General features: G+C 41.6%; 1 protein-coding gene, 1 non-coding gene and 1 pseudogene across 5 annotated transcripts in view; 1 reads left to right on the top strand and 2 right to left on the bottom strand.

Annotated features, from left to right (window-relative positions):
- KLHL32 (kelch like family member 32) overlaps positions 1-22,216 on the bottom strand; it is a 277,053-nt gene that overhangs the window by 174,686 nt on the left and 80,151 nt on the right. For all 4 annotated transcript variants that reach the window (XR_013176298.1, XM_077162441.1, XM_077162445.1 and 1 more), the window contains exon 3: positions 13,819-13,999. Coding sequence is in view for 3 of the 4 variants with exons in the window: in XM_077162441.1 (XP_077018556.1) it covers positions 13,819-13,999 (181 nt within the window). In the remaining variant the exon portion in view is untranslated. The remainder of the gene's footprint in view (positions 1-13,818; positions 14,000-22,216) is intronic.
- On the bottom strand, positions 4,869-6,978 carry LOC143684976 (RNA-binding protein 7 pseudogene; annotated as a pseudogene).
- LOC143685344 (U6 spliceosomal RNA) lies at positions 15,407-15,511 on the top strand. Its single transcript, XR_013176589.1, has one exon. It is a non-coding gene; the product is annotated as a U6 spliceosomal RNA (small nuclear RNA).

Genomic DNA, 22,216 nt, shown 5'->3' with positions numbered 1-22,216 from the left:
ACAGGGCCAGGGACACAGGAAGGAGAATATTGGCTCAAGAGTGCCTCAGGGAAGAGATCAGGAAGGGCACCAGAGTCTGCTGTAATGGTTCCACAAAGCTGAGTCTTCCTAGCCTGCCCAGTACAAAGCCAGCCCTTCAGCTAACTGTCCCTTGCAGCCCTGAGGAAGCACTGTGTCTTTAAATCTCCATGGCCTCTGCCCCTCTCTGGGGAGGGTTGAAACAGTATAGGGAATCACTTTCATACCTGTTTGACATCAGGATAAAAAAAGCTTCTATATGTAACGTACTGGCATAGTTACCGCAAATAGGATGAACTATATTCACCCCCTTTTGCTTACCCTCTATGCCACCATGACTGTCTTAAGGCCTGCAAAGTCTGGAAAGCCTTCCCAGAACCCTACTTACCCTTTGTACAAGGCCTCCTCTTACAAGAAGCCTCCAAGGTAACTCCAGATCAATGTTTTCTCCATCCTACAAAATTATTCATTTACTCACTGATTCATTCTACACAAACATTAATTGTGTTATGTTCAAGCACTTTGTTAGATCCTGGAGGAGGAAGAAAAAAAAATCTAATTTCTCTCCTCAGAGAGTCACCCCCCAAATGTGTAAAGTTGTATAAATCAGTCACTTCTGTCAGTCTGGCTTTTTAGCATGTACATTAGGGATAAAATACCTACCTAAAAGACTGTTTTAAGAATCTAATTAGAATGTTTATTGGTATATGTATGTATGTGTGTATACACACACACACACACACACACACACGATTTTATTATTGCCATTACATTGTTTTGGCACCGTTGTTTTGCACTGAAGTGTGCACTTCCTTGTGCTCCACCCCACCCCCACCCCCCAATCCAGGCTAGCAGCAGCCTCAAGCTGGTGCTTTTAGTTCTTGGATGAGAACAATGCCTTCAACAGAAAAACTTTGTTTGCTCAGTCCTTCAGAGATTGAAGACTTTTGTTTGATTCCATAACCAAGAACAACACTCTACTCCCAATCAGAAGTACCACCACTGACAAGACTAATGAGCAAAGTGAGGGGAAATCAGCATTAAAACCCATCACCACTACCAGAAACAACTCTGCAAATACATCCTACATGAACCTCAGAGTGGCTGCTCACCTGCATAACCCAGCTGCATCCAAGCCAGGACATGCTCATCGTTGGAGAGGAATAGAAGGGAACTGGGCCCTATCATGAAGAACAGAATGTCTGCCTACAGGAAACTTCCCACCCAGCAGGAGAAACCTGTATGTGTACAAACTACCAGACAGTGATAGGAAAAACCTATGGTATCCAACGTGACCGTAACACTAGGTCTCCCACAGTCTACCCAATCTCAGTGAACAAGAATTTCCTCTCTCCAGTGCCTGAGGCCTGTCTCTCACACCCTACAGCCAGTTCTTCAACAAATTCCATGTGTTTTTCCTTCAAGATGCTTGCAGTAATCTCACCACTCCAGCTCCATTCTCTAGTATAAGCCATGGCCTCCTTCTTGCCTTATTCCAGCAGCGCCCTAACTGGAGGCTCTGATTCTACCCTCATCTCCTACAGAGGCTGGAATGATCCTTTCAAAATGCAAGTCAGATAATGTCATTTTTCTGTCAAAGCCAACCCAGGTCTTCCCAATCATATTAAAGTTAAATACAAAACACTAACCACCGCCTGTAAGGTTATGTAATTCAGCCTCACATCCTGCAACTCATCCATTATGGCCACCCCAACTCACTCCTCCCCAGCCACCAGCCTCCATACTGCTTATATACATCCCAAGTACCTTGAACCTCTGGGTTCATTCCTGCTGTTCCCTCTGCCTGGAACACTCTTCTCCAGATAAGCACACGACTGGCTCCTTCACTCATCAGTGGGGCCTTCCCAGACCACTCAACTGAAAAACAGCCCTTCTCATCACTACCACATTCTTTCTAGCCTCTCGCCCCCGTTAGACAAATTCCGTATTTACTTAGCTGTTTGTTACTCTCATCTGGCTGGAATGCAAGTATCACAGGGCAAGGATTTTTTTTTTCTGTTTTGGACACCACTGTATCGCCAGGATCTAGAACTTAGTGGGCAGTCCACATGTAACTGTTGAGTGAGGGAATGAATGAGTAAATAAGCAAAAGAAAAAGCAAGGAAGTGAGATGTGTACAGAGTGCTAGTGTATTGGAGACTGGGGTGTCAGGAAGCTACAGGAGGTGTCACAGAGGAGTGACATATGGGACAGAGTGCAAAGGAAGCTCAGAGCTTGCATAAAAAACTGACTCCCTAGAAAGGTGCGATTCAGACTACATACTCCTATTTCATTCCGCCTTGAATTATAATCATGTGTGCATGTATGACCTTTTCTACAAATTGTAAGCTCTTGATGAGAAAGATATTCTATTCGTTTTTCTCTCCTGCAATAGCACCTGTACAATGCCCTGCGTACACACATGCTCAGACTGTCCAGACGAATAGCAATTCCCTTTAGAAGGAGGCAGAGAGCAAGTACTGGAGAGCTTCTCGCCGTCCAAAAGAATCACTCCATTTTGAAACCAAGATCTGACTGTGACATTGTATTATAGCTGTCTCTTTCCAAAGGTGTATGCTTTCATAACCTAACTGCTTTTTCAACGAAAATAAGTCCTGCACTGGGGGGTCACCTTCTCAGAAAAAAAATTTTTAAAAAAGCAAAAACAAAACAATTATGAGAAAGCTGAGATACTTGCAATGTTTGAGTGATTAGAAATCGAACGAAAAATAATGACACCACTCAAGCAAAAAATAAAGGCGACAAGAGTTATTAGAAAGAAAGAAAAAATGCTTGAAAGCCTGATTTGACATCTGGAAAATGACAAAAATATTTTCAATAAAAATAATCATGCCATAAATTACTTTAAAATGAAATTATAAAATATGTAATGATGGAACTGTGCTCTTATCTGCATTGTGTATTATCTATATAAGTGCTTCTGAAAGTAGCTGGTCTTTGAACTGCTTCTTAACCATTCTTAACAGGGCAGAAATTAGCGACGCGGTTGATTTACATTCTGTAGCTTGTTAACATAATAAACATTTGTAGCTGGTTACAAGTTTGCTTCATAAGTTACGCACGTCATAAACTGCCATGCTACATGGACTACACTCTGAACAGCAGTAATCAATATCTTTATATATTGCCCTTTAGAATTTAGCTTCTTTTCCCAGCACACCACCAAAACTGCTTTCTGGAGGATCAGTGAGTTTTTCTGCATCCTCTTTAATCTTCTACAGAATATGGCAGTCTTTTGAAACCTGCCTTTTTCTGGCTTTAATTAAAACGCATGCCCTGGTTAAATTCATATGACTTTGACCTTTCGTTCTTGGCCACATTCTCTTTCTTTTTCTGCCACCTTTAAGTTCTGACCACAGACGTTTTTTCAGCTCTCTCTGTTTCTTCCTCATGCACAACCTCATATGTTTCTGTGGCTGGGATGACCGAAGGAAAGACAAAATGTAACTAGGTCCTTTACTATTTATATTGTATGCATTTATCCAAATTTTTAAACAAAAAGATAACTAACTGGAAGTATATCAGGGGCTCACAGAATCGTGGAAGCTGAGGAGCAGACTAGGAACAAAGGAGGCCGGGGGTTGAGGGCTGAAAGCAAAATAGTCAAGCCATACTGCTGTTTATCCTTAGAAATGACTCTCTATGTAGATTTTTGAGAGACCAAAATATTAATAAGAGTCTATAAGATTACCAAAACAGGGGACAGTATGAACCCGACAATGATCCCATTTATAGACTTAGTATCAGCGGCATTCTTGCCTTCAGGTCTTTACAAGAAGGTTTCTTAGGGAATAAGACAAAATGACGCATTAAACAGATAGTCGACGTACAGGTGTTGTTAGAGGGAAAATTCTGAGGAAGGGTCTTAGTGAGGCCCCACCCATAGAACACAGCAAGAAACTGTCCCTATCAGGCCTGTGCCAGGGAAGATGGGATATTTAGGGCCTGAGGTGTGCCAGGCACTGGGGATGCAATGATGAGAAGAATGAAAAAAAGACGCTGGCTCTTCCACTCAATAGGATTTGAAAAGCCTAGTACACTAAGCCTTCCCTGCATGCTTCCAATGGTAAAGCTTTTCTCAAAGCGCCCTCCTTTCCCCCCATACCCTCCATCCCTCAAGGCCTCTGGTTAGCATGAACCTCCCCAAACTCCCCTGTTCCCTGATCCTCAAGCCAAGAGCCAACTGCGTCTATCCAAAGCCATTGCTCTCTTGACCCCACCCCAATCAGTTGCTCTGTCCTGTCCATTTTACCTCCTCCAAACCATTCCTCAAACGCATCCCTTATCCCTAGCCATTCACATCCAATTTAGTTCAAGCCTTCATTGGTTCTTAACTGCTCTTCGTGCCCTCAGTATGAATTATTTAACATTGGGCCTCCTTCTCCTTGTTTCTAAAATGGACATGATGGGAATAACCACCTTATTCGGTTTCTTTAGAGGATTCAATGAGTTGATAAAGTTCCTGGGGCACAATAAATGCCCAATTAAAGGTAGTTATTATTGTTGTTGTTATTTGAGAAGACCAGAGAGGAGAAAAATAAATGAGGTTTCAAGCCCCAAACACCACTCCAAATCCCTAATACCTATTATACTGTATTTATTTATTTGCTTGTCTGTATCTCCTGCCAGACCATGAATTCATACAATTTCTAGAAAATAATAGGTATAACACAAGTGTTAAGTTGGAAAATAGACATTTCTAATAGTTATGTTATATACTTATGTATTAACTTTAAATATCATTTTTTTTTTATGTTTTAAATATATTAAAAAGCAACATATTACAAATGCAAGGTCAGTATTAAAAAGGATACAAATTTTTCAAGGAATGAATTTTTATAAACAAGTTTATAATTCACAACGAAAGGGACAGAATCATCTAGATACATAAAGATTTTGTTAAATTTAAAAAATTTTACATCAGGAATGCTTAAGACTAAATCCTTTCAAATGTTCAAACAGAAAAGCAACCTGTACAATTTACACAATAAATTGTGTCCCCTCACATGTCCTAGAATTTTGAAAATACTAAACTTTAAGAAATCTGAGTGACAGAAACAGCACTTAAAGACTTCATGAATCCTTTTCCCAAAAAAGTAGATTTTCAGTAAAACATTTGAGCATTTTATTTCACTAAGCATTGAAATTTTTTCTTCCTGAAAAGGGGAAGAATACTGTGTTTTTATGCTAATACTGTTTTATAATGTAAAAATATACATCTGAAGACATTTAAGTTCCTGAGTGATTTCAGTCATACATTAAGCATGATTTAATGAAAAATTTCTAAAATTTTAAATGAAACAATGATATATGTACATTTACACTTGTATGTTCAATTAGGATAAAACTAAAAGAACATGTCACAGAACATGTACTTCAATTCTCTAAGAAGTTAAACAATATGATTTAACCCCCAACTCTACAAATAAGCTTTCTCAAATATGTTAGTAAAATGAGTCACTGAAAAGTTTTCTAATTTATTAACAAAATACTGATGGCATTTAAGACCAACTTAGGTGTTTTCTATTACACACACCAAAATCTAACAAATTTCTTGCAATACAAAAAGACTACAAATAATTAAAATATTTGTTTTATACTACAACCAAACAATACAATTCACCCCCTCTTCCTAAACTGTCTAAAATGTTTAGGAATGGTGGTACTTTTTTGCATAAAACCCTTTCCTCTTCATAAAACCCTGAGGTGAAAGGTTATTAATGTAATAAAACTGGAACCACAATTCTTATTTCTGTAGCTCCAGGTTTTAAAAACACTTTTTTAAAGAAACGTGGCAACTTGTAAAGCTGCTCTGTACAGGTTTTCAACAAAATGTTCCAAGCCAATTTAGCCAATAGGGCCTAAAATGACCCCATAAAAAGGAAATCTTCTTTTAATACTTGTCAGTGTCGAGATGAGCGCCACTTTCCATCTCTACTGTCTCTTCTGTTATCATAATCATGGCTCCAGCCATCATTTCTATCTTCATAAAAGAAATCGTCTCTGCTTCCTCTGTAATGATGGTCAGAACCATGGTCACTGTAACGCTGTTCACGGCTATAGTGTCTATCTGGTAGGTAGGGATGAGAATTCTGTCTGACTTTACGCTGTGATGATGATGTATCTTGGCGCCACTGGGAGCTTGGAGACTGGTTATAAGAATGATTATGTGACGGAACTGTTGGGGAAAATCCTGATTGATCCAGATGTGGAGAACCGAATTTCCCACCATAAGACACCTGCCTCAAAGCACTGTTCATCACGGCTTGTCTTTGAAAATTTTCTGGAGAGAAGAAACTTCTCTGACTTATCTGTGTTGATGGAGTCATGTTATCAACAGTCCTTTCATACCTGCTGCCAGGAGATGTAGAAGTAGGACTTGAATTTCCAACGTGATGCTGGGAATATGACAAACTGACATCCTGTGAGGCATGGCTACTTCCTGATCTAAACTGAATTTTGATAGGCCTTCCAAAAAGCTTAATTCCATTAAGTAGATTCATTGCATAAGGAACAGATACTTCATGTTTGAAATTCACAAACGCAAATTGCTTCGGTTTACCATCCTTATCTTTTGGAATTTTTACTTTTATTACTGGCCCAGCCTGGTGGAAAAGCTCGAAAAGGAGTTCCTCTGTCACTTTAGTTTCAAGGTTGCCCACAAAGAGAGTGCGATCCGCTTCAGCGGCCGCCGCCCCCATCTCAGCGTCACCCCCTCCCTAATAAGACCGAGGGGGTCGTCACCCAGGCATCCACTGCGCACTCTCGGAAACCCTACGTCCTCGGGCTTCCAAGCGTCACGCGACGTAAACGTAAATCACGCTTGTTCTTGGCCCACGTCGACGTGGGATGACGGTCTACGCATGCTCTTGCGGAGAACGTTCATTGAAGGTGGCTTTTCGATCTGCCGCCGCTGCTGTAGTTATGGCTTCTGGTGTATTTTGTTTCCGGGTGGGGGACGGTCGGGCCTGATCTGCGGAGCCGCGAAGCGTCTATTTGACCGAGGGACATAACGCAGTTGTTGCGGGCAGCGTTTGAAGATGGCCCTGAAATACGTGTCCCTGTCCGCCGGCGATCAGGGGAACAGAGTGACCTACCGCTCCCTCCACGGCGACCTCAGCCCGTCGGCCTTATCCTTGGCTATGGTCTCTGGAGACAGCTTCCTCGTGGCCAGGCCTGAGGCGATACACCCAGGGCCCTCTCTTTGGCAGGCGGTGCGAGCAAGCGTCCGTACCGAGAGCCATTGGGTAACCTTAAATATCATTTTAATTAAAGTGCCTAGAAAGTATGATTATAAGATATATGAATACACAGACTATAGACTTGTTTGGTTTTTGCTTTTATCTTACCATGGGCTTTATCCCCTTCTCCCAAAACTAAAAAGTACACAGGCAGAAGCATACTCAGGCTCTAAGGGGAAGAGATGCTCAAATATTTAACTTTCTAAATGTCATGTTTGAATCACTTTTACCAACACATACATGAAGCGATGCTAGACAGTCAAGACATCTGCTTCCTTGGCCAGCAGAAGAAGCGTAGGCGTTCATGGAGCTTTAAGCTGGAGGTAGCAAATGTTAAACAACTGCCTCCAGACCCAACAGGGTGGCCCACAGCCCAGGGACAGCTATGTTGGGGTCCTGTAACTTACTGTTCCCACTGTCAGAGGGGCTGCCAAGAAGAGAAGGGATTCATCCCACCCTACCCCATCCATCCCCTCCTGTACTCACTCTAGATCACAAGGCCCCTAATTTCTCCTGCTATCAATACTACCTCGTTTAATTTTACTCTACAGTTTTTTGATGAACTTCACTTGGCCTAGGCCATTGAGGGTCCCTTTCTTAGAGAAGTTACTGGTGAATGGGGCTGCAATACATGGTACATAACCATTAATTCCTTGAAAGGGACAAGTTGAAAGTTTTAGGGTTTCATAAAAAGGGAGACCCTGCCTATAAATTTAGGATGGCAGCAGAGTGTCAAGGTAAGGTTGCATGAAGAACTTTGCACTTATTGTTGGGTGTGATAAACTTCAGGAAACTGGGCAGGTATAAATAGAGGTGAATAAGTGGGTAACAGGAAAAAGGATTGGTCATTAGCAAGGCTGAGAAGTGGAAAGGCCCAGAGGCAAAAGAGTGTTTAGAGAACAGTGTGGCTGCAACATCAGAACAGATGGGAGAAAGCAGAGAGACAAATTTAGTCCTGCAGTCATCTGCATGCTTTGGAAAGGGGACAACTAGAGGAGGAGACAAGTTAGATGACTACTGGAATGTTGTAAGCAAAAGGGAGGGATGTATCACTCAGAAAATGAAAAAAAAGAGACAGGATAGAGCCAAAAAGTGATTTGGGGCCATCAAAAGGTGACTGAGCCGGCCACCAGCAGAACCTAAAGATTAACTGCCCTGCCTTCACACCGCGGCACGGCCAGGACTTGGCAGTTACTCCAGGCAGTGAAACAGAGAATGCTTTCTGAAGGTCTAATGTGTCAGACAGGGCACTTAGCGCTTTATACACCTTTCCTCATTTAAATCTAATACATCCCCAATTTACAGATAGGCCTATGAGGTTAAGAGTGAACAGTGAAGAGGAAGAATAACCCAGCAAATATTGATTAGAATAGCAACTACTATTGCCAGGCACTGAGGGAAACAATGATAAACACTTAGATACAATATTTATCCTGTATTCAAGTTCTGACTCGCAAGCGTGTCCCTTTCTTCATTCCATCACTGTTTTACACTCTCAGAAGTCATGGGTTTGATGCAGTTATCATTTGGCTAATGCCATGTTGTGCCCACACCACCAGAATTTGACACAACTTTTATTTTAAGAAAATCACTGAGATTTGTCTGAAGAATGTGTTTTTCTACCTAAAAAAAATTTTGATGGTGCTATTTTTTTTGGAAGTCAGTACTTTTTGCTCAATTGTTTCTTATTCATTTTTTGTGCAAGAAAGGTTAATATTAATTCCAAGACCAATATAAAGGAGAAGTTTACATCAAAGCTTGGACCTTCTCACTCTTGGAGTCCTACCTTTCTTGAGTCAGAACAATTATTTGAGCTTCAAAATAATCTGGCAGATAATATGAGAGTACAAAATATTAAAGTCTAATTTATATCAAATCACAGTAGAAAGAAAAATCCATGAATAACTTGCATTTTTTGTACTCAGAATACTAAGAACTGAAATATATATCAAATTCTTAAAATGAGAGACTATTTCTCCATTCAACAAATATTTATTGAGAATAGATAAACAAAATGTGGCATATACATACAATGGACTACTATTCAGCTGTAATTAATGAAGTCCTGATGTATGTGATAACATGGATGAACCTTGAGGACAGAAGTGAAATAAGCCCAAGACAGAAGGACAAATGTATGGCCTAATATGAATCATAATGAGCCAACTCAATGAGTTAAAATGTAGAGTATAGGCTACCAGCAGATACAATGAAGGTAGAGAATGGGGAGCTGAGGCTTATTTTGGGCAGAATTTTCAATAAGGTTGATTGTGTATCTTTGGAAATGGATAGAGGTGGTGGTAGCACATTATCATGAGTGTAATTAACAGTGCCGAATCACATGCATGATTGTGGTTGAAAGGGGAAGTTCAGAGTCGTGTATGTCACTAGAAGGAAAGCTTAGGGGATAAAACATGGAATTATACAACATAGTGAAACCCATCGTGGATGATGACTGTGATTAATTGTACTAGCATAAGAAAGTTCTTCCATGAACTAGAACAAATGTACATCACTATTACAAGATGTTAACAATAGGGTGTAAATGAAAAAAATATATCTAATGCAAACTATGGACTACAGTTAATAATATAATATTCTTTCATCAATTGTAACAAAAGGTACCACACCAATGCTAAGTGTCAATAATGGGTTGGGGTATAAAGGATATGGGATTTTTCTTTTTGGAGCAATGAAAATGTTTCCAAATTGATTAGGGCTATCAATGCACAACTAATTATACCAAGAGCCGTTAATAATATACCATGGATGGACTGAATATTATGTGAATAAGACTAAATATTTTTAGATAAATATTTATTAATCCCCTACTGAGTACAAGGCAACAATGTAAGTGTTATGAGAGATACAAAATTACTAAGACATGATCCTGTTTCAGGTCTTTTTCCACTGGTAGAGTATGAGACAAGGCAGACATATATAACTCTAGTTTAGGACATGTGGCTGTTGGGAGATGATCCTTTATGGGTCTCCTTTGTTTTTGCTTGCATTGTGGATGAAGCCATGACTGCCCTTTGTTCCAGACACTCTTTTAAAGAATGTTTCTATAGTAAACAACCTCGGAAGACAAAGCTAACCTCTCCCAGCAGAGCAAAGGTCAAGTTGGCTTACAGTCCTGAAAGGAAGAGATAAAGTCTTCCTCCTGAGCAAGGGCCAGGTATATTTACTGCCTATTATAAAATATTCAAGTTCCCGGAATGCAATGTTCCTCTCCTGTAATACAACTCACTGCATGCACAGGTGTCCCCTGGCCTTCTTCATGTCACCCTGAGGGAGCTGGGGCTCAGAGAGCAGGTACAAAAATGATAAGACTCAGCTACTGCTATTGCTCTGAGTAATAAACTGTCTTTTGTCTCTGACCTAGGAGTTTCATGCCTTCTACCAGCATCCATGACACTGAGCAGGCTAACTTTTAGCTTGTAAGAAGAGTAAATCTCAGATTCCTGACAATTGTGGGCAACGTTAGTTTGAAAAATGGTCACACATTATTTTTGTCCCTGTATCCATGCATTTTGGTAATACAACCCCAAACCAACTCACTGACTCTGGGCTTAGCCATGTGATTCATCTGACTTGGGACATTAGTAAATGTGACAAGCAGAGGCTTGCAAAGCACCTGTGCATTAAGGCTAGCCCTCCTGCTCTTCTTAGAATCTAAGTACAGTCCTGTACTTAGTTAATGGAAGCACATGGTTCAGTTTCCCCCCTCACACCAGCCAACTCCAGCCACCACTGAAACAAGATGAATCCAGCATAGATCAGCTGAGCTGGTCAAACCAGAATAATCCAGCCTCTAAGGTTTAGTGTGGTTTATGTAACAAAAGTTAACCAAAGATAGAGTACACAGCAAAAATTTCTTCCAGCATAATATCTATACTATAAGCTCTGCAAGGGTTCAGTCTATGCCTGGTTAAATATTGTAACTTCAGCACTTAGCACAGTGCCTAGAGAAGAGTTAAGTGCCAACCACTCCAAATGTGTTTTGCTTTTTCCATCTGAATGATCAGTACAATATCCATGATTTTTCATCTCATAAGCAAGGCATGAGATCAAAGAAACTGCGTATGAATCTACCAACAAGCCACATGGCTTAACAGTTTAGAAAAAAAAATGTTTAATACTGAGGGAGACAGATGTATTAAAATCACCTCTTCTTAATAGCTGGCAGAACCTGGACAAGTTATGTAAACATATTGCCCTTAGTTTCCTCACCTGCAAAATGGGAATAATAAAGCTTTCTTTATGGGTTTTATAACATAAGAATTATACAGATGGCTATGTATGTACCCCAGAAAAAAAAAAACATGTTCTTTTAATTCACTCCTGCGGCTATAGACATATTTATTGTAGGTGGACACTTCGGATTAGGTTGTTTCAATAGAGATGTGACCCACTTCATTCAGGGTTGGTCTTCAGCCTTACTAGAGTCCTTTATAAGAGGATAAGAAACAGAAAAGACACAGAAAAAAGCCCCAGAGAAGCTAAAAGAAACACACATACAGAAGCTCAGAAGGAAAGCCACAGATGAAGCAGCCAGAAGCTGAAAGCAATGAAACTAGGGGGAGAAGGGAGAGACCAAAAGACCTCGCCATGTGCCTGGCCATGTGTCAGAGGAGCCCAGGTCTCCTCCTCTGATGCCTTAATTTTCCCAGTTTCAGAATGGAAAATTTTTAAGTTACTAGATTTCCATTGTAAAGGCCAACCCATTTCTGGTATATTGTACTTTGCCAGCTTTAGCAAAATAAAACAGAGGCATTCTGTGCATGACCTGCCAGAACATGCGGGGTACTGTGGCAGAAGGGATGGAAGACCAGGAGCAGGGGCAAACACTGTTAATGCCAACAAGGGAAATGCTCCCATGTGTGTGCGCCCTCCCTCTCACCTATGCATGTGCACAAAAACCAAACTGTTTCTAAATATTCATTGCAAAAGCCAATGGGCAGGGGGCAGGCCATGGTGGCTCAACAGACGGAGTTCTTGCCTGCCATGCTGGAGACCCGGGTTCGATTCCTGGTGCCTGCCCATGGGGTAAAAAAAAGGCAACGGGCAGAAACCTAGGAGAAGCTAAGCACCAAGAAAGCTATATTATGGTCAACAAGAACACTCATATCATATAATGTGCACACACAATCCTAAGTATTTTCAAAAATTCTTGGGATAGCAATCTTTCTGGAAGATTAATACCTGACAGTGTGAAGGTATATAAAGTGTATCATATTAATGGAACTAAAAGGTCACTTAACAGATATTCGGCTTTCATTTCAGCAGTTTAGAATGAAATACTTTCTTATTTTAGAAACAGACATTTCAAGCAATTACCTCTTTATCCTTTACATTACTGGGTTTCATCGCATTTAAAAAAACTTTTTAAAAAAGCTTTATTTTATGATTTGGCATCTTGGTGAGTTCCCTATACTGCCAGTTGGCAATTGATGTTGTCTCTTAAACACTGAACACAAGATTACTAGAAATGTCCAGTTCGAACCAAGTCATTGCTCGAGGGCCAGAGTTGGTTTCTATATAATTTTGAGGCAAAGAAATACATATTTTTTTAAAGTCATAATTAAACTTAAATTCCAATTTATTTAGAGACCGCAGGCCATGTTTCATGATTATTACCTGATCACTAGTTTGCTGAAATAACATTGAAAAGGAAATTAAGAATTAAAATAATATATGTTCCATAATTAATACTTCAAAAAAATTGTTTGAAGAGGGGAAACAGCATGGCATTTAAGAGTCAGACTTGGATTTCAATTCCAAATCTGCCACCCAACTGTGTGACTTTGGGCAAATTAACCTCTGAGATTCAGTTTTCTTATCTGCAAAATGACCACTTTTAACAAGGCACGGTTCTGTGTAATAGGTCATTGTGAGAACTGAGATAAACATATAAAGCACTTTGTCCACCACCTGAAACAAAGTACAAAACAAATGGTACTTATATAGCTATAGCCTTAATGTACACTTTCATCATCAAGAAAACAGTCACAAGACCGCATATTATTAGCCATTGGAAATCAGACTCCAAAGTTCTACTGAGCAAGACAACACAACGACTTCTTCAGCTGCAGATACCCCTGTGTCAAACTCAAAGATCCTTTAGACCAATTGTGAGAGCAAAGATTTAGAAAACAATTAAATGGGATGCATAGCAAATAAAAAATCAGAAATACAGGTATCTGGGACCAGTTATTTTACAGAAACTTTCTGCACCTCTACTGCGGAGCCCTAAAAGACCACATTTTTTTCTAGGGGTGGGGGAGGTGGTGGTAAGGTGTCAAATGCCCCTCGGCTTAGATGCAAAGGAAGAGGTTTGCAGCCCGGGGAGTGGGATCCCAGCAGGGCCCAAATCTTATCCTGTCCAGGAAAGAACACCAGCCTTCAACATTCACAACCCTGGAGACTACCATTAAATTGGTGATCACTGAGCAACAGTTCAGGAAACTTGGCTATTCTTTGTTTACTAAGAGAAGCACAGAAAAAAAATAAATTAAACAAAAATACTTTGCCTTACCCGGAAATAGTCACTGCAGGCTGCTAGGACTGCCTTGTGAGCATGGAATTTCTGTTCCTCGGCAATCAGGGTGACATCGCAGAGGATGCCATCGCTTCTCTGCTGATTCAGCGCTGCCAGAACGCTGTGGTTGTGAGATTCCGAGTGGCAGAGCCTCTGGCCCGTCAGCATTTCTTGAATACTGCAAAGGAGAGCAACCAAGTCAGCCATCTTCCCCCCACCAGCCCTGGCTGCTCCAATGCTCCCTCCTATAACATGGGCACAGGGAGTGGGATTCCAGCACACCATCTCTGCAGTAAAGACCCTCAGGCCCTTTTTCTCTCTCTCTAGTCTCTTGCTCTCCTTTTCTCTGATTCTCTCTCCCCCTCATACTTATAGGGTCTGTCTCTCTCTCCTACCAGTACATCTCTTTCCGAATCAGTGTTTGTATGGTGCCTATCTGTGTCTGTGGAGCTGTGAGCCTGTTTTGTGTGGTGCCTGTCCCCTCAGTGTGTGTACAGCCCTGAGTGCAATGCCTTCTTTCTGTGTGTGTGTCTGTAAGGGTTTTTCTCTTCCTCTTCTCTGGAACTTCCTCCTCTAACTGATTCCTTTCCCAGTTTTCTAACCACCTGAATGGGGTTAGGACAGGTTTATAACTGATCACTGTCATGTACTCATCCTCTATTGAATCTATTACATACGGATGATTCACCAGAGATACATGAAGTTACCATGTCTCCCAACAAGAACACAAAACTCCATTAGTGACTAGAAGAAAACTGAGCCAATGGTGGTTAGGGAAAATGGCTGTCAGCCACCATTCGATGTCAAAGGCAACTGAGCCATCAAAGCATGTTGTTAATAAGCTTTATTATGCATGACAAGAAGAAACTCAAGGAGATACCATTGTAAATGAAAAAAAAAAATTAAAGCTGAAAGCAAAATACATCCGTATCATCATGAAGACATCATCTTCAATGTCTATATGTGATCAATGTGCTAGATTTATGAATGACTACTCAATTTTATTTTCTGTTCCTTTTAGTGAAATGGGTAAACTTACCCATTGCAAAACTTAGACCTGCCTTCTCCATCCCATTCTAAAATACTTATCCTTATGTCCTTTTGAAATTACTAGGGGAACTGCTAGATGTTCCTAAAATAATATAAAAGTTCATGTCATAAACAAGAAATGCAAATTGAATTTATGGACAGGTATGGACAATTCCAGCTTAGATCAGTGAAAATTCCCATAGAGTGCTAAGATCTTCCAATTGAAAGTGACCAAGATGGGGTGAACTGCGGGTAACAAGGTACTCCCAGGATGAGAATGCAAACCTTCAGGCGGCAGGATACTCAATTATCTCCTCCCGGTCACCAGACTCTTGTCAAATGAGTAAAGATACCAAAGGGATGATGAGCCATTGTCTCTCCTATACAGACAATTCCTGAATCCCACTCCTCCCTCTGGATGTGAAAGAGCTGCTCTGGGGAGCCAAGGAGATGCCACCAGCCCAGGCTGCACAGATGATTTCTTTGACAGGTCTCTGCCCAGTTTGTGTTGCCAGTTGCTGCTAAAATCATCATCTTAAAATTAACCAAATGCTCTGCTTGCTTCGGTGGCCCATATTTTAAAATTGGAACGATAATGAGAAGATTAGTATGGCCCCTGCACAAGGATAACATGCAAATTCGTGAAGCGTTCCATATTTTTAATATTTTGGGCAGATGGAAATACTAGTGGTCAATGAGAGGGAGGGGTAAGGAGTATGGTGTACGAGTTAGGTTCTCTAGAGAGGTAGAATCAACAGGAAATATTCATAAATATAAAATTTATAAAAGTGTCTCATGTAACCACGGGAACGTAGAGTCCAAAATCTGAAGGGCAGGCTGTGAAGCTGATGATTCTGATGGAGGGTCTGGAGGAAATCCACAGGAGAAACTCACCAGCCAAAACAGGAAAAGAGATACTGTCTCTTCTGAATCCTCCTTAAAAGGCTTTCAATGATTAGATTAAGCATCACTCATTGCAGAAGATGCTCCCCTTGGGGGATTACAAATGGAATCAGCTGTGGATGCAGCTGATGTAATGATTTAATTCTGTGAAATGTCCGCATAGTAACAGACAAGCCAGCACTTGCCCAACCAGATAAACAGGTACCACCACTTGGCCAAGTTGACACATGAACCTGACCATGACAGTCCACCGCTTGTCAATTGGCAGCTATACACATCACCTTAAACCGTACCTAATTGCTAAATAAAAAACAATAAAACACACATTTTTTCTTTCACCTAACAATACTCAACTGTCCTGCATATAACTGGAAACACATTAATCTCTCCAGAATAGTGTACAAGTCCTTGGGTAATATTCATTCTTAAACTTGATATCTTACAACTTAAATAATATAACAGGAACAAAAGAGCATTACAGCCCTTGTTTCTGTAACTGATCACATGGTCGTAGCTCATATTTATCACTACCTTCTTCCACTACCCATTCCATGTTCCCTCTACCCTCTGCAAGCACTTCAGCTGGCTGTGGTTCTTTGCCTGGTGGGGTGACCCAAACTTTCATTCTTGAAGTTTCAGAGCCATTGGTAGTCCTGCCTGGATTGGGTTGTTGCAGTTTTCCACTGATTTTAATCACAGGGCATGGTAGTACTAAAAGACGCCCTAAGGGATCTCCTATATTCCAGGAAAACTCTTCTTTAAAAAAACATTGCGTAGTTATAGTCCTATTTCCCCCTGAGAGTCAGGGTCAATCACCCCAGACAATAATGTAATCCCTTTCTTGGCTTGTTGATCTTGGGGCATGAGTAGCCCAAAGTGACCAGGTGGCCATCTTAGATTCCAGTTCAATGGAATCATTGTTGTTTCTCCTAGTGGAAGCACTCCCCCTTTTGGAACTAAAACCTGTAGACCAGTAGAGTTCAGGGTCGCAGGAACAGGAAGCAAAAATTTTCCTAGTGGATCACTAGGGGTAATAGTCAGTGGTACCACTCCCATTTCCACCCCTTGGTTCCTGTTTCCATGGACCCTGGCTATGGGAGAAACAGCACCATACAATGGACACTGATTCAGAGCATATATAGCTTCCTGGAGAACATTACCCCAGCCCTTCAAGGTATGGCCACCTAGTTGGCACCTAATTGAGTTTTTAAAAGGCCATTCCATCATTCTATCAATCCAACTGCTTCTGGATGATGGGGAACATGGTAAGAGCAGAGATTTCCATAAGCATGTGCTCATTCCTGCACTTCATTTGCTATGAAGTGTGTTCCTTGATCAGAAACAATGCCATGTGGAAAAGCAGGATGATGGATAAGGTATTTTGTAAGCCCACGGATGGTAGCTTTGGCAGAAGCATTGCATGCAGGGAAAGCAAACCCATATCCAGAGTATGTGTCTATTCCAGTTAGAACAAATTGTTGCCCCTTCCATGAAAGGAGTGGTCCAATGTAATCAACCTGCCAGCATGCAGCCAGCTGGTCACCTTGGGGAATGGTGCCATATAAGGGGCTGACTGTGGGTCTCTGCTGCTGGCAGACTGGGTATACAGCAGTGGCTGTAGCCAGGTCAGCCTTGGTGAGTGGAAGTCCATGTTGCTGAGCCCATACATAACCTCCATTCCTACCACCATTACCACTTTGCTCATGAGCCCATTGGGCAATGATGGGAGTTGCTAGGGAAAGAGGCTGACTGGTATCCACAGAACGGGTCATCTTTTCCACTTGATTATTAAAACCTTCCTCTGCTAAAGTCACTCTCTGGTAAGCATTCACATGGGACACAAATATGTTCATGTCTTTAGCCCACTCAGAAAGGTCTATCCACATACCTCTTCTCCAGACCTCTCTGTCACCAATTTTCCAGTTATGGTCTTTCCAAGACCCTGACCATCCAGTCAAACCATTAGCAACAGCCAATGAGTCAGTATACAAATGCACCTCTGGCCAGTTCTCCTTCTAAGCAAAATGAACAACCAGGTGCACTGCTCAAAGATCTGCCCCCTGGGAGGATTCTCCCTCACCAGTATCCTTCAAGGACACCCCAGGAAAGGGCTGTAGTGCTACAGCTGTCTACTTTTGGGTGGTACCTGCATATCGTGCTCAACCATCTGTAAACCAGGCCTGGGTTTTCTCTTCCTCAGTCAATTCGCTGAAAAGAACTCCCCAAGAGGGTATAACTTTGATCTTCAAAAGAGAAGGTAATGTGGCAGGGGTGGAAACCATGGGCATTTGGGCCACTTCCTCATGTAACTTACTTGTGCCTTCAGAACCTGCTCTGGCCCTATCTTAAACATACCATTTCCATTTTATGATAGAGTGCTGCTGTGCATGCCCAACTTTATGGCTTGGTGGGTAGACAACACCCAGATCATGATAGGCAACTCAGGTCTCATGGTAACTTGGTAGCCCAAGGTTAAGCGTTCAGTCTCTACTAAGGCCCAGTAGTAGGCCAAAAGCTGCTTCTCAAAAGGAGAGTAGTTATCTGCAGCAGATGGTAAGGCTTTGCTCCAAAATCCTAAGGGTCTGCATTGTGATTCTGCTATAGGGGCCTGCCAAAGGCTCCAAACAGTATCTCTATTTGCCACTGACACTTCCAGCACCATTGGATCTGCTGGATCATATGGCCCAAGTGGCAGAGCAGCTTGTACAGCAGCCTGGACCAGTCACAGAGACTCCTCTTGTTCAGGTCCCCACTCAAAATTAGCATCTTTTCTGGTCACTCAATAAATGGGCCAGAGTAGCACACCCAAATGAGGAATATGTTGTTGCCAAAATCCAAAGAGACCAACTAGGTGTTGTGACTCTTTTTTGGTCATAGGAGGGGCCAGATGCAGCAACTTATCTTTCACCTTAGAAGGGATATCTCAACATGCCCCATACCACTGGACACCTAGAAATTTCACTGAGGTTGAAGTCCGCTGTATTTTTGTTGGATTTATCCCCCATCCTTTGACATACAAATGTCTTACCAGTAAGTCTAGAGCAGTTGCTACTTCTTGCTCACTAGGTTGAATCAACATGATATCAATAATATAATGGACCAGTGTGATGTCTTGTGGGAGGTGAAATGATCAAGGTCCCTCCAGACAAAATTATGACATAGGGCTGGAGAGTTGCTATACCCCTGAGGTAGGCCTGTGAAAGTATATTGCTGACCCTGCCAGCTGAAAGCAAACTGTTTCTGGTGGTCCTTACTAACAGCTATTGAGAAAAAAGCATTTGCCAGATCAATAGTTGCATACCAGGTACGAGGGGATATATCGATTTGCTCAAGCAATGACACCACATCTGGAATAGCAGCTACAATTGGAGTCACCACCTGGTTGAGCTTATGATAATCCACTGTCATCCTCCAAGACCCATCTGTTTTCTGCACAGGCCAAATAGGAGAGTTGAACAGGGATGTGGTGGGAATCATCACCCCTGCAGCCTTCAAGTCCTTAAGAGTGGCAGTATCTCTGCAATTCCTCCAGGAATCCATTATTGCTTCTGATTTACTATTTCACTAGGTAAGGGCAGTTCTAGTGACTTCCACTTGGCCTTTCCCTCCACAATAGCCCTCACTGCACGAGTTAGAGAGCCAATGTGGGGATTCTGCCAGTTGCTCAGTATGTCTATTCCAATTATACATTCTGGAGCTAGGGAAATAACTATGGAATGAGCCTGGGGGCCCACTGGACCCACTGTGAGTCTGACCTGAGCTAAAACTGCATTGATCACCTGGCCTCCATAAGCCCCCACTCTGATTGGTGGACCAGAGTGATGTTCTGGGTCCCCTGGAATTAATGTCACTTCTGAACAAATGTCTAATAATCCCCGAATATCTGATCATTTCCTTTTCCCCAATGTACAATACCCTGGTAAAAGGCCATTGGTGAAAGGCTTGGAGGAAGATTAACAGTATAAATCTGTGGCAGTGTAACAGGGCTCGCCCCCAAAGGGACCTGGCCTCCCCTTCATTCAAGGGGCCCTGGGTCTATAAACTGTCTCAAGTCTGGAAATTGATTCAGGAGCCGTGACTCTATTTTTGTAATTCAGGTTAGACTTCTGGTCATTTGACCTAGAACTCTTTTGTTTATACAGCTCAAACAAGAATTTAGTAGACTGCCCTTCTATTGTATTTCTAGGTACCCTATGATTTCCTAGACAACGTCACAGATATCTGCAAGTCAGATTATTTTGACTCCTGCTTTGAGTTTTACTGTCTATTATGATAGCCACATCTACCCTGTCTTTGGCGATTAAGTGCTGCCACTTGGCTTCTGACAACTCAGGATCCAGTCATCCCCATTGTGTTTAAGGATTTCAGCTCAGTGACAGCAGTTCCCACAGTAATATCTGAGCTACAGAGAAAGGCAATGTTCTAGTTTGCTAGCTGTTGGAATGCAATATACCAGAAACAGAATGGCTTTTTTTATATATAAATACAGACAATTTATTTTCAAATGAAATAATAACTGAAATAATTTTCTCCCTGCACTGTAGTTCCTCATTCTTCAGCACATCCTGCTTCTTTTCCAAAAGGCTTGTCTCAGTCAGTTAGATTTCCACACCACAAAAATCATAGATCTTCAGAATGGCTTTTAAAATGGGGAATTTAATAAGTTTCTAATTTATAGTTCTAAGGCCAAAAAAAGTCCCAATTAAAGCAAGTCTATAGAAATGTCCAATCAAAGGCATCCAGGGAAAGATACCTTGGTTCTATAAAGTTCATAGTTTCTCTCTTAAGTGGAAGGGCACATGGTGAGCACAGTCAGAGTTTCTCTCTCAGCTGGAAGGGCACATGGTGAACATGGCATCATCTGCTAGCTTTCTCTCCTGGCTTCCGGTTTCATGAAGCTCCCCGGGAGGCATTTTCCTTCTTCATCTCTAAAGGTCACTGGCTCATGGACTCTCTGCTTCATGGTGCTGCAGCATTCTCTGCTCTCTCTGAATCTCCCATTCTCTAAAACATTTCCTCTTTTATAGGACTCCAATAAACCAATCAAGACCCACCCAAATGGGTGGACATGTCATCACCGAATCCAGTTTAACAACCACTCTTGACTAAATCACATCACCCAGGGAGATGATCTGATTACAGTTTCAAACATACAGTATTGAATAAGAATTATTCTACCTTTATGAAATGGGATTTTTATTAAAACATGGCTTTTCTAGGGGGCATACATCCTTTTAAACCAGCACATGCAACTACAGAGCTCTTCAGGGATGATAGCGCTAGTCCCACAAATTTATTTCTCACTGTTCTGGTAAAAGGTACATCCTCTGGACATTCCTGGGGTATAAGAGCAGGCTTTGCATGATAAATCCAATCTAATATTCTAATCTCTCTAAGCCTCTGGATCCCCTAATCTACATTATACTAAGGCAATTCTGGCATTTCAACCTCAGGCAAGGTCGGCCACCTTTTGATCCATGTTTCAACCAACCATCCAAACAAACTGTTAACACCTTTTCTAACCCCTTGAGTTATAACACTAAATGCAGAATCTCTGCTTAGTGGGCCCATATCAATAAATTCAGCCTGATCCAGCCTTATATTCCTCCCACCATTATCCCACACCCTTAAAATCCATTGCCACACATATTCCCAATTTCTGTCTATATAAACTGGAAAACTCACACAGTTCTTTTGGAGTATAACGTACCTCCTCATGTATAACACCTTGTATCTCACCTTTTGGGGCCTGTTGGGACTTTAGTCTAGTTATAGGTCTGGAAGAAATGAGGGGTGGTGGGGGTGGGTCATGAAAAGAATTAGAAATGTCTTCCAAGCCATTTGCTTCACGGCATTCATTTGCAGTTTCATCTGGTGAAGCAGGATTAATTACTCTAGGGCTGATCCCATCAGGAGGAGGTCAGGTGGCCAACTCCTCAAGGCAGGCTGGAGGTAGGGTGGCTATGTCCTCAGGGCAGACTATTACAGGGTTATCTAGAGAAGACTAGGGTATCAACCTCTCCACCGACATCATCAATCCGTATGTTACCATCCCATTTTTTAGGGTCCCACTCCTTTCCAATCAATGCCCTCATTTTAATGGCAGACACCATGCAAGACTGAGATTTCCATTTACATTGTAAAGTTACTACTCTAACAAGATTCTGAGTCTGAGTTTCAGAGATCTCAAGTCTACGGCTACAGGAAATAAGATTTTTCTTCAGGACTCTCATAGAAACTTCTACATCTGTCAGACAGTGCGTTAGCGTCTTACTTGAAGCCTTAAGCCCATTCCTTTCACTCATTAATGTATTCAGTGTACCTAAGAACAAGCAGCCAACATCTCTACACCTCCTATTTCCACAAAACTCTGTAAAGGTGTCAAAAACATACCCCAGAGCCTGGCTTCATACAAGTGAAGCATTAGAAGAATCAAATAGTGATATTTTGACTATCTGTTTTG

The sequence above is a fragment of the Tamandua tetradactyla genome, chromosome 5 (assembly GCF_023851605.1).
Source record: "Tamandua tetradactyla isolate mTamTet1 chromosome 5, mTamTet1.pri, whole genome shotgun sequence".
In the NCBI taxonomy this organism is placed as follows: domain Eukaryota; kingdom Metazoa; phylum Chordata; class Mammalia; order Pilosa; family Myrmecophagidae; genus Tamandua; species Tamandua tetradactyla.
The sequence above is the reverse complement of the archived record's forward strand: the minus strand, read 5'-3'. Positions and strand labels throughout refer to the sequence as shown.